The sequence below is a fragment of the Notamacropus eugenii genome, chromosome 1 (genome assembly GCF_028372415.1).
Source record: "Notamacropus eugenii isolate mMacEug1 chromosome 1, mMacEug1.pri_v2, whole genome shotgun sequence".
Lineage (NCBI taxonomy): Eukaryota > Metazoa > Chordata > Mammalia > Diprotodontia > Macropodidae > Notamacropus > Notamacropus eugenii.
In genome coordinates, this window is record NC_092872.1 from 236,780,796 (window position 1) to 236,794,422 (window position 13,627).

General features: G+C 38.4%; 1 protein-coding gene across 15 annotated transcripts in view; it reads left to right on the forward strand.

Annotated features, from left to right (window-relative positions):
• Nucleotides 1-13,627, forward strand: part of USP54 (ubiquitin specific peptidase 54) — a 125,234-nt gene that overhangs the window by 64,043 nt on the left and 47,564 nt on the right. For all 15 annotated transcript variants that reach the window (XM_072628123.1, XM_072628122.1, XM_072628137.1 and 12 more), the window contains one exon: nucleotides 2,354-2,446. In XM_072628123.1, the coding sequence (XP_072484224.1) occupies nucleotides 2,354-2,446 (93 nt within the window). The remainder of the gene's footprint in view (nucleotides 1-2,353; nucleotides 2,447-13,627) is intronic.

Here is a 13,627-nt window from a genome sequence, read left to right on the forward strand (position 1 = left end):
ATTTATGATGTTAGTATATACAACTTTTATTATGTTCAGTTCCATCCTTTCCCTCTTTGTCTTAGCATTCTTTCCTATGTTGGCTTCATAAACAACATCTGGTCAAACGTGCCTGAACAGCGCTGTTAGAAAGTAAATTCTCTAGTGGTGATTATCCACCCCCAGATTATTCTTTTTGGGTCCTCTTTGCCACCCCCACCTTTCCTAGCCTATCATGTGTTAAGATTGCTCTAGCTGGAGAGACCATTGGGTTTTAGGGTCATCCTGGCCCCCAACAAGAAACTTAGCAGCTATTTTTTTTTACCTCACAATTCTTTTCATTTGTACAAAGTGAAAGGACCTGAATGAAACTTATTCTGTTCCCTTGAAGATTTAATGCCTCATTCACTAATGCCTCAGCAATTAAACAAGTAAAATACTATGAGGGAAAAAAATGGTAGAAAGAGCACTGAACCAGGAGTTGAGGTCCCTGAGTTCTAGCCCTGGCTGTGCCGCCTGGAACCAGTCTTCTATTCTCTCAGGACCTTCTTGTCCTCATCTGTTAAACAAGGTGGTAGGATTACATTAACTTCTGTATTTCCTTCCAGTTCTCTAGTTTTATGAAATCACAGATGCTTTGTAATGTGTCTCCATTGCTCAGGTCCTTAGATAGAAAAGAAGCCTTTTAAGGTCCCTGAGGGATAAACTTAGAGAGATTCTTACTTTAAGCACCTTCATGAATTTCACCTTCTGTGGGAGATTTTTCCAGGTCCTGTAGCTGCTAATGCCTTTTCCTCTTAGAGTACCTGGTATCTACACTGTATGGATCTTGTGCATTCCTGTTTATTTACATTTTGTCTCCCCCATTAGATTGTGAGCTCCTTATGGGTAGGGTATCCCTACCATTTAGCACAGTGCCTGTCAGAGTAAAGACTTATATATGCTTTTTGCGATGGATAAGTTGCATTGGGTACATTTCAGATGAGATTTGACAGTGTCTGAATGTATCTCTTCAAGTATCTGAGCATGTATGGTATAAGCACTAAAGTAGTCAGTATGGTCACTTGAAGCAAGTTCTTGTATTTACCTCTATTTCTCAACTATAGGCCTATGTGAGGAATTAATTTAACCTCTTTACATTCTCCCTACAGTCTCAGGTAAAATGATATTTGTGATTTTCTGTCCTAAGAATAACAATATTTTGTACTTTATAAAGATGGCAGGGCTATACGCCTTATTCTTAAAGAAGAATACACTGCAGAATTGTGGCAGGAGTCTGTCCTAACTGACCTCTATGGTGTTGTATATTAGATTGAGAACTGTCTTTAAAATCGAGACTGTGAGGTCTAGTCCAGCCCTAGAACATTCTGTTCAGTGATGTGCCCTGGGCATGTCCCTTCCCTTCTCAGTGACCCAGGCAGCTCTCAAACTCCAAACTGCAGAGGAGGTAGAGGTCCTTTGGTAGAAGGAGTTTCCTCACTTGGAGTTTTTTTTACACCAAAGAAATAATCATAGTTCCAATTTTTAAAAAGTTAAAAAAAACAGTTAAAATTATACAAATTGCAACTTATTTGTATGGTTTACTATTTTTAATTTGTGACAGGAAAAGTAGTGCATTAATTCCCATTGTGAAATGTCATGGACTTTGGTGTATTTCAGCATTTCACATTTCAAAGCATTTGTGTCCTCTGAATAGTTGCCATAAGAGAAACCATAGAAGTTACATGTTCCTCAAAAACTCAAGAATCCTTTCTGCCTTTAGTACTATCTGAAGTTGCTACACACCCTCTCCAGAGGGGAAAGCTTCTGAGATATTGCTCTCTAGGGATTTCAACCTGTTTTCGACATTCTTTAGAAATAGTATGACCTTTTAAGTGTCTCTCCTTTCTGTAGTCACAGGATTTTCTAAAAGGTAAGAAAAAAAAATTGGTAGCACTAATACAAAACTCATTCTATATTAGATTCTGAATGGTAGTATTCTATACTCTTCCAAATGTAGCCTATCATGTTGAGCTCATGAGATCATTTTAAAAAATTATTTGTACTTACTGCACCTTTCAACATAGTAAACCTTCACTGACCAAATTTTCTTCCCTAAATTTAGTTTTAGACTATCGTGACCATGTATGCTTCTCATATTTTTTTCCTTTTAGACATGATATTGTTTCTCTGTTGCTGTGTGCCTTTCTTGCTAACTTTCCTGTCTATTTTGATGTTTATCTGATGTACTAGCTTGAGTATCTTCTGCTTTTTCCTCCTCCCCAAAGTGGCTTCTCCATTATGACATATGTTGGTTTTATTCTTCATGGGATAGAGGATTAAATCACAGGATATTTTTGTGCAGAATGATGAAATACTTTCCCACTTTCATCAGGTTCTGTGGCACTTGGACATCTTCCGTCGCAGCTTTAGACAGCTTACTACCCACAAGTGCATGGGAGACTCCTGCATCTTTTGTGCTCTCAAAGTAAGTGTTTGAATTGCTCCTGTTCCATCTCACTAACAGCACATTCCTACTGTTTTAATTGGCAGTCTGGTTAATTTGAGAGCTGCTCCCAGGATGTTAAACCTTAGCTTTCATAGTTGAGTTTTCTGCGCCCTTTTTGAGTCTATCCAAGTTTGAGTGCATTGTTGGGGCCTCTTCAGTTGGAATATTGTACTTGTTGTTTAGCCAATTACATATTTTCTTTTTAATAATGTAAGACCCATCAAGTATCTTATAATGAGATACAAAGTATGGATTTTTGTTAGAGTTTGCAATATTTTGTTCCCATTAAGAGTTGCTGGTATTGATGATTGGTGTTTTTTCATTATCATAGATATTAAATTTTAAGTGTTGTTGTTCTCTTTTTATTACTTGACCCTAAATTTGACATTCATTTCTGAATTTTAAGAAACTAGTTATTTATTTAGATGTTGAAGAAAACAAAAACAGACTGGAGGGAGGGAATAGACCTTAGAGAACTTAATCCTGGGGAAAAGAATTCCAGCTCTCTGCTGCTATGAAAGTTAGAGAGCTTTCCAAATGAGAAATCTGTTTCTGAAGCAGTTCACAAGGCTTTAGAGTGATGGCAGAGAAAGAGGATGTGGTTGCCTTCCACTTGGGTCACCAGCTCATTTTGGCCTTGTGGCTTCCCTGGGCTCTATTCATGCAACTGCAAGGTGGAATGGTTGTGGTTGGATAAGACTTCATGGATTCTGAAATGAGTTTGCCAGAAGCCCTTGGTTCAGAAATGTAATTTTCCCTCTCTCCTTTATTTATAAATCCTATGATCTTAAAAATTAAATAATTGTGGCACAAATTGGAATAGAAATAATGATCAATCAAACTGTTCTGCATGAGACTGATAGAGTTAAGCCACTAGTAGACTGCATATCTCTGGGATGTATATCTCTGGATCATACTTTCCCATACAAGTTAAGCCAAAAAAACAAATGACTAAAGCCCTAAGTTTCATCTAGTTGAATGCCTTCAGCTTTGTGGACAGATGCCATTAGGGCTGGTTTATGCAAAGAGTTACTGGACTCTAGCAAAATATCTACTGCATCAACCTCTTCTTACCAGAGGGAAACCTGGACCTTACTATGAAAAGTAATAAAAGAACCTTATTAAGGAAATTTAAAGACAGGAGATATCCCTAAATGGAAGGGACATGTTGAACAAGAAACTTAGGTCTGCTGGAAAAGAGTGGTGAGCTTGTACAGCATTTTCTGTGATATCTCTTAGAAGCCAATATGTCTCTAAACTCAGTACCAGTTTCCTTCTTGTTTCTCTCCCCTCCCTTTTTCATTCCCTGATCATGTGATACACTTTCATTTATACTTTCCATTTTAGTCAAACCAACATACTTATTCTGTGCACATACCTTGCCTGTCTCTGAAACAATACAAATGTCATTTCCCTTGCCTGGAATGCCCACATTCTTCTGCCAAACCACAGACCTACTCTATTCTAAACAGTGCTTGAGACTAATTCACCTCATCAAGTTTTTCCATAGTAGTGCTCCTGATCATAGTACCTACTCCTATATATTTATAAAAAAAAACGAACAAACAGCCAACCAGTGTTGTGTTAATGTTTCTTGGGAAGAGGTACCTTATTTTGTGTTGTTTCCCTCATAGTGCCTAATATATTTCTTGCAGTGCAGTAAATAAAATATAAAAGTGTTGAATGAATGGACAAGTAGTATATGTATTTTTTATGAAATATATATTATATTTGTGTTCCTTTCTGGACAGATGTAGACAAACATACATACACATGTTCCTATACTTAAGTTTTTCTTATTTGATTCCTTAAATTTTCTAAAATTCCTTGTAAGCTGAAATCTTATTTTCTTTTCCATGATTTCTTTATCATAAAGGTATGACTTTAACAGGCAGAATTATCTATATAGTGAAATTATGTATATCAATCCCTATTTTTCTTTTGACTACTACTTTTAAATGGAAGATGCGTTTTGATTGTGGCCTACTTAATATGTCTTCTTTTGTCTTTTTAGGGCTTCCTCCTGAGTTTGACATACGGATTTTTTTTTTCCATAGAATTAGTGAAATAGTGAACCTTCAGATTCCATTTAGCAAGTCTTTATTAGTGATTTTTCTTTCGTGAGTGTTAGTCTTCAGGAAATGTCTGCTGAATATGTCAATTCTTTAACATTGAAATTCTGTATATTTGGGAGTATCTATATAGTTATTTGTATAGTGTATGCTTACTAAGTATCACTGAGACATTTTTAAAGAAGATGGCATCAACCACAAACCACCGATGCAGGAAGATGCTATTCACCTCTAAAGAAAGAAATGATAAATAGAAGTATGCATTGTATGGTTTTATGTGTCTGTGTGTCTGTGTATCTTATGTCAAATGGTGGCTTTCTCTAGTGTTAGGTATGGAGGGAGGGAAGGAGACGGTTTGGAACTTAAAATGCAACAAAAATAATGAATAAATACAGATATTGGAAAACTGATGGCATTGCCTTCTTACTCTCCCCTAAAGTTCCATTCTGATGTTTTATCACAGAATGGAGGGTTTTTTTAGGGGTTTTAAGGACTTTTTTAGAAGAACACCACTAAAGCTAGGCCTCACCAAGTTTGAAAGACTTTGAGTATTGGCCCAGTGAGCACTAGAGCTTTCCTTTGAGGACCAGGCAAACTAAGTATGTGAGCAACAGCAAGAAGGCTCTTTTGACCTGAAGTGAAGGGGAGAGTTATGCCTGGGAGGCAAGCTGTGAAACTTGTTGAGTGCTTACTGGAGGAGTGTGTATTTTTATTTGGCTCTAGAGGCAGTAGGGGGCCGCTAGAACTTTTGTGAGGAGAGTGACATGGTCATAACTATGCTTTAGCAACATTACTTTGGCTGCTCTGTGGAGTAAGGGTAGGAGTGGGGAGAGACCCCTAGTTTGTAAGCTATTGCAATAGTCTAGGTCAGCAGCACATGAAGTTAGTGTAGTGCTGCAGGGGAGTGGAAAGAACAGAGATGCAAGAGATGTGAAACAACTCTCACTTGTTTAAAGCACATTTAATAGGTTACTCATTTTTGGCTTTCATCAAATAGCTTATATCAGATATTCATGTGCGGTTTTGCTTCCTTTGGACCCATTTCCCTGAGATCTTTGAATTGACAATTAAAAGAGGTCTTTATTTCTTTTCTGTCCAAAAACTCCATTTTGCTGCATGAAGTCTATTTCCATATTTATTCTTAACCTTTACGGTTGTTTGCCTGTAGCAAAGAGCTCTTACATATTATAAATCTTGAAAATCTGTTTTCTCTGCCATAGTGCATGACTTGACTTTGGTGTTCGCTTATTTATTTATCTCAGTTCAGAGGAGGAAATCCGTCCTCTGTACTTAGTATGCCACAATGATTTTGTTCTCCTTCCAGGGATTGTACTGGAGCCTTTGCAGTGCCAGGATGTAGGACAGAGAGGTTTTTGTTATAGGCAAAGAAGAATGTGGCATTGATCGATTCAATTCAGCTAGTCTCCCTAATTAGTGATGTTTTTGTGTGTGTGTATGTGCATATCAGTTTAAGGTAACAAAGGCAGGAAAAGTATACATTTTTGGACAAAGTGGTGTTCATTAATAATGCGAACCTGTGACTGAAAAGCTTTTAGACTATTTTGGTGGGAAAGGAAAGCTTGTGGTGGTTCTGATGGCTTGTGAATTTGAGGAATCAATTGTTTAACAAGTATTTGTTAAGTACATGTTATGTCACCAGCACTGGCTAAGATGCTTTGCTACCATGAACAAGCAAGGGAGAGAAGTAATAAGAAATAGTATAATTCTAAAGTAATATAAAATGTTATTCATTATCATTTGGTAATAATTGAATGTTTCATCTGTGTAGATCACTAACATTGGAAGGAACCTCAGAGATGACACCAGATGGGACTACTTCCATATTATCCAGGAGCCCTAATAGTCACCAGGAAATGATTCTGCACTTTCCCATATAAACTTGGTCTAAGCAGCACTTAAGAGTCTGCAAGTTTATTCTTACGTCTAACCTAAACACTTCCTACTTTCTCTGACTTAGTCATCTGTAGATGACCATGTGGTCTTTACAATTCTTTGTAGCCTTAAAACTTATTAATTTGTTTATCTTTTAAAATATGTATTCATTCAACCAGTCATCATAGTTACTTTCCAATCTTTTAGTGAGAGGCAGCAGATGGTACAGTGGATGGAGTGCTGAGCCTGGAATCAGGAAAACTCTTCTCCCTGAGTTCAAATCTGGCCTCAGATAATTATTAGCTCTGTGATCCTGGGCAAGTCATTTAACCCTGTCTGTCTAAGTTCTTCATCTGTAAAATGCCCTGGAGAAGAATATGGCAAACCACTTTGGTGTCTTTGCCAAGAAAACCCCAAATGAGGTCACAAAGAGTCAGATACGACTGAAACAACTAAGCAACAGTATTACTGTTTGAAGGGCTGAGAGTAGAAAGAAAAACAGTTTCTTCCATTGTACTCATGGAGGAAACAATATATAAATAACCAGGGACCTCCAGGATGTAACAGTCAACATTCATATAGCACTGTAAGGTTTGCATAGCATTTTCCCACGTTCTCTAATTTGACACAGTAGCCCCTTGAGGTAGCTGTTTTTCTTAGCACCTACATTCTACAGAAGAAAATACCCCTAAGAAAGATTCCTTCACTTGCTCAGGGTCACACAGTTGGAATGTATATGAGGATATACAAGATACATATATAGAAGAAACAGGGATGTACAAGATAAAAATCAAAATAATAAGGACACATCTAATACTTGAAAGTTTTTAAAGCCCTTTACATGCAGTATCTTACTGGATGCTTACAACCCTATGAGGTAGAAACTGTTATGATCCCTATTTTACTCATGAGGAATCTGAAGCTGAAAGAGGTTGTGATTTGCCCAGAGTCACAGTGTCCGAGGCAGGACTTAAATTCAGGTCTTCACTCCTCCAGGTCTAGTGCTCTATCTGATATTCTGCCTAGCTGCATACAGAGGAGAAGGAAGGTAACCTTAGAAAGGAAGGCTCCAGTGAATGCTTGACCCAGGAAAGACCTCCTGCAGAAGAGAGCATTGGAGCTGAGTCTTCCAGGAAGCCATGAGTACAAAGAAGCAAAGATGAGGAAGGAAAACATTCCAGGATATTAGAAGTCATTTTGAATATGATTGTCCTGAGAACTCAAATGATTCCTTACCAGTCCATGGAAAATGGAAGTTGTGTTGTTTTTACTTTGAGCCAGTTAGGCTATGCCTGGAGTATTGTGTGCTGTTCTGGGTACTACATTTGAAAAAGGATGTTGATAAACTAAAGGATGTCCAGAGGATGATGGACCAGTATGTTAAAGGCTGGGAAATGTCCTGTGAGATAGTTTGAGAAACTAAGTATGTTTTAACATAGGAAAGAAAACTTAGGAGGAGACCTGGTAGAATCTTCATGTTTAAAAGGCTTTCATGAGGTGAAGTTTATTCTATCCAGACAAACTGTAAGAAAAGAGTAGAAATTGCAAGGAGGCAAGTTTTACCTCAGTATAATAAAAATAATAATAGAAGCTAATGTTTATATAGGATTTTAAAGATTGGAAAGTGTTTTAAATGCAGCTAGGTGGCTCAGTGGATAGAGTGCCAGGCCTGAAGTCAACAAGACCTGAGTTCAAATCCAGGCTCAGACACTTACTAGTTGTGTGACCCTGGACAAGTCATTTAACCCTGTCTGCCTCAGTTCTCTCATTTGTAAAATGAACTGGAGAAGGAAATGGCACACCACTCAAGTATCTGTGCCAAGGAAAAAGTGGTCATGAGGAGTTGGACATGACTGAAACAACTGAACAACAACAAAAATATTTTAGTGATTTTAATAATCTCTCTTGTGTGAATTCGTTCCTTGGGTCATAGATTTAGAGTTGGAAGGAACCTTTATAGGAGAGTTAGTTTAACTTCTCTCCCAGACCCCCCTCTCATTTTACTGGTGAAGAAATGGAGACCCAGAGTAATTTGTAAAGTGATTTGCCCAACGTCACAAATGTAATTAGTGACAGGCCCGATATTTGAACACCATGTCCTCAACATTCTTTTCATCCCTCTTAGAGTCCAGCATTATACATAGTATTCCAACAGGTGCTATGTAGTTTAGCTGTATAGTCAGTCCCTCCTTTTTCAGTGTTTTTAACATTGTGTATCATCAAAATCTAAATATGTGTTCAAAGGAATCCTCATGGTGGGTAGGCAGACATTTAAAGTCTCTTTACCTCTAGCATTTAGCTATCAAATACCTTTTAAGTCCTTATTTTATGTACTAAGCACTGAAAATACAAAGAGGCAAAAACACAGTTGCTACCCTCGAGGAGCTCTCATTCGAATGGGAGAAACACCATTCAGGTAACTGTGTACGAGATACATACAGTGTAAATGGAAGGCGATGTAAAAGGGAAGCCTTTGAAACAGGAGGTAGGGAATGATGGACCAGGAATGACCTCTGGCGGGAGGGGAGACTTGAGCTTAGTCTTGAAGGAAGCCAGGGAATCCAGGAGTCAGAGATGAGTGGGGAGAACATTCCCATCATGGGGGGGCAGCTAATAATGAAACATGAAGGCGGGAAATGGAGAGGCCTGTGTGTGATAGTACAAACAAGCCATTGCAGCAGTAAAATGCATGGAGAAGAGCATAGTGTAAAAGGGGGATGAGAACAGCCCTGATTTCCCAGGATTGTTTGGAAGATCAGATGAGGTCATCTTTGTAAAGTACTTTGCATATAGTCATAGGACTACTAACTATCTTTATTATTATTTGGTTTTTGCTGTGAGCTCTCAGTGTCAAAGATGGGACAGTTTATGCACTTGCATTCCACTTGTGAATTAGTAATTTGCCCATGTTAATGCATAAACACAACACTACTTCATTGTTCTCCCATCAAAAGTAGTTTTCCCACTACTTAGGAGGAGGGTCCTCTGTGTTTCTTTGGGACAGGGATTCAGTTTTAATGCTTGATTAAGAATCTTTTGTGTGTAAGGCAAATATATATATAGTAATATACTTCTGGATGTTGAAGATACAGAGATGAAAAAAGACAACCCACCCTTCCCTGAAGGTATTGACAATAAAATAGAGGGAATAACGTACGTAGAAATAAATAATTGTGATAACAAAGCATCATATACTAAATGTAAAGCTGAGATCCAGATAAAATCTTATGAACAGTATGAAGAGGGGGAGGCTACTTTGGGTTATCAAGGAGTGAGTTAGGTAGTCTGAGGTCTTTGGCCCTGCCACTCAGTTAAAGGAATCAGAGAAAATCTCTAAACTGAGATGAAAGATATTCAGTTTAGCAAGATATAATGCTGTTGTCTGAAGAGAGCTGGGTTATGTCCTACAGGTTTAGATAATAGTGTAAGGGTGCCATTATTGCCAGGAAGTTGCCTCAGAGGTGACCATGTAAAGGCTAGAGAACAGGATTTTTTCTGTGATATCATTCAAGGCTGGAGATGGGGAAAAAGCCCAAAGCTGAGCCTTCTTCCATTTATTGTTTTTTAAATTTTCTCTTTGTAATGAATAAATTTCAGAAGCATGAACAGTACAGTATATAAAAAGAAAGGAAAAAAGTTCACAGAAAACTATTAACCTTTATTATATAACTTGTTTTGTTAAAAAAAAATTTTAGTTTTAACGTAGTAGTATCCTGCTTGTCTGTGGCCCTTTCTAAAACTTTCTTACATGTATTTTAAAATCTTTTTTTTGACTGCTTTCCTTTTTCTTCTTCTTTTTTTTTTTTTGCATATCTATCATTCCACAACAACTCCAATACTTTTCCTCCAAGCCTTACTATATTTAATAGATTGAAATTTTGACCTTTTTTGTGTTCTTGGGAGTTAAACAGAGAGAGTAGCCCCTATGTCACTATTTCTTTTTGACTCTGCTTCACTTCCAAATTCATTGTAACTGGCTAGTGAAGTATGTGATGGGTTTTCTCTGATATTCCCTTCTCTCTCTATATTCTCTCCTTTGAAGATCTCAGTCACTCCAATATCTTCTGAATTTATACCTATAGAGTGTTTCTTGAAGGAAGGGACTGCCTTAGTGTTGCAGTGGTATCTGTGAAAATTTAATATTAAAAAACCTAAAGGAAGGCTTTCAGCACGCTAGGTAGGTTGTTTGTGGAGAATTTGTGGAAGAATATGAACATGAATCAAACAGAAAGAGAAAGCAGACATCCATAGAGATCATGGTTCTGTTATACATTGGTCTGCTACCTAAATCTTCTAGGTTAAGGTTATTGTTCATAGATAATCAACAGGACTTTAGGATAATGCATTTGCAGCTACTCTTCCTGCCTAGTGAAGAGTTCTGCAATAAAAATACAACTGCCTCTCTAACTTTCATACTTCCTTCCATTCAAACTGGTTTTAACCCTCAATTTTTTCCTGATTTTGATTCAGTTCATTTCATTTATGGTACCAGGGCCTACTGTGTACAACACAATTCAAAAGACATCTCACTCTACACATTGTTGTGCCAGCAGCATGCATGTAATAGGTAGGGTTAGTCAGCCTATAAGAAACATTAATGGCTGCCAAAGAGAGAGGTCTATTAATGATGAGCAACAGGAACTTCCATTGATACAGTGTTCTGAGGTTGACAGAGAGTTTTCCTCATCAAATGGAAAAGACCACTGGTCTTATACCCATTTTACAGATGAGGAAACTGAGAAGCAGCAATGTTAAGTGGTTGCACAGCTAGTAAAAACATCAGAGCTGGGACTCCCCCTCAAGTCTCTTGATTCTAAGTCCAGTGTTCTTTTTTCTACACTATGCTGTTTCTTCAGGAGACAGGAGACAACCAAATACCTGTTGGGAGAGGGTTGGACATGCTTAACCATCTGGGATCTCCAGATAGACTGGTGCTCAAAGAAACTGGCAGCAGTATCCTTCCCCATTCTATAGGTGGTTGAGTGATGCACCAAATATCAGTATCTGCCTCAGTAATTTCATCTGTTTCTGCTTTTCCATTTATGCATGTAGACCTTGACTTTTACTCATGACCTCACCCTCTTGCTGGTGGCAGGGCAGGAAGAAGACACTTCTTCAGCCTTCATGCTGGCTGTCTTCCCTACCTGCTTCTCCTCCTCCAAATCTAGGATCCTTTACCTTCTTGTCTCTACCCACAGGCTTCCCTGGCTTCCTCTAAGACTCAGTACAGCTCAGATCTCAGCTTCTACAAGAGTTCTTTCTACTCCCTACCTCTATTCCTGCCCCCAGTTATCAAGACCTTCCCCTCTCAGATCACCTTCCATCTACTCTGTATATATCTCATATATATGTTGTCTTTCCTCATTAGAATATGAGCTCCTTGATGTCAGAAACTGTTTTTACCTTTCTCTATATCACCAGTGCCTGACTCATGAGTAATAGGTACTTGTTGACTGACTGATGAAAACTTGTCTTTACAAAGACGTGGGTTTGAGTTGGGAAAAATAAGTGGCAGAAAACAGGGCCTGGGAGCATCCCCTTTGTAGCATGAAACTGGTGGATGTCTTCTGCCAATGATACCCTATAAAGCTGAGGCCTCTTTGAGGTGGGGACGGAGAGACCATGCTTCTATTCCATTGTCATGTAAAACCATGGAGAGTGGTGGCTGGCTAGCTGGAAATTTGTCCTTTGAAGGGCCTAAAAAAGACAAAAGACTGGACCCTATCACTCCTGCCTGCTAGATGTGGCCAATCTAGATACCTTGTTTAACAGATACTCTGTCATTTTGTTGGTACCAAACCATAGTAGACTGCAACCTATAAACCTCACCTTTTACTAATCCTTCCTTAGACCTTGCTCTAATAATAATAACAATAATAGCTACCATTTATATAGTACTTTTAAGGTTTTTAAGAGTACTTTATGAGTATTATCTCATTTTATCCTCCCAACAGCCTTAGGAGGTAGATACTATTATTATCTCCAGATGAGGAAACAGACAGGTGGAGATTAAGTGACTTGCTCAGAGTCACACTGCTAGTAAGTGTCTGAGGCCAGATTTGAACTCAGGTCTTCATGAGTCCATGTCTGGCACTCTCTCAATGATTTCCTTCCTGGTCCTGATACTGTGTTCTGCTTTAGGTGTAGCCTCTGTTGCTTTCAGCTCCTCCACTTGTCAACTTTGGTTGTCCTCAATTGTAGTGTGTTTATCGATCCCAAACTGGTAGCTACTCTAAAAGCCCATCTCCATAGCGCCGTCTCCTGATGCCATCGTGGTAGGGAATCCTAGAATACCCTAATCATGTAATCAAAATTACCAGTAATTCAAAGGGCATTGGAAATGACGCATGGCGGTAGTAATAATCATGATATTGATAACTGATATTTACATAGCGCTTTAATGTCTGCAAAATATTTTACATATATTTTCTCATTTAAGCCTCAGAATAGCCTTTGACTATTTGTCTTTGGTGTCTTTGGTGGGCTTAAGTATGCTGCAGCATTTTACCAATAACTACACCCTGTGTTTTGAAACCTGATCTACAAGATGTCATTGAGAATGTATATGACCATTAAATGGGGTATCTAGATGGCTCAGTGGATAGAGCACTGGGCCTGGAGTCAGGAAGACCTGAGTTCAAATTTGGCCTCAGGCACTTACTAGCTGTGTGACCCTGGGCAAGTCACTTAACCTGTTTGCCTTAATCCACTGTAGAAGGAAATGGCAAACCTCTCCCATATTTTTGCCAAGAAAACCCCATAGATAGTGTTGGCGTGCACAGGGTCACAAAGAGTTGGGCATGACTGAATGACTGAACAAAAATTGACTGTTAAAGGATATGGACTGGCCATGCAATGATAATGAGAAACAGGTGGACAGGCCAGATGCTGTGATGGTATTCTGAGATAGTAAAATAACCACCAAAGTGGCCTAGAGACCATAAGACCTCAATAGAGGATTAACAGAAAGAGATGGAAAAGAATTGCATAAGATGAAAAGGTGTAGAAGAGATGCATTTCACATTAGTGGAAGGAATACTACAACTCATGCAATTAGAGCTCCATTAAGTATTTCCTTCAATAGCCACCATAGTGCTTTGAGCACAGTGCTTAATAAATGTTCATTGAAAAAAATAGATGGGTTATGGAAAGTAGCAAAGTAGGTTCCATTTTATAGAGAAAAGGTATGGAAGTG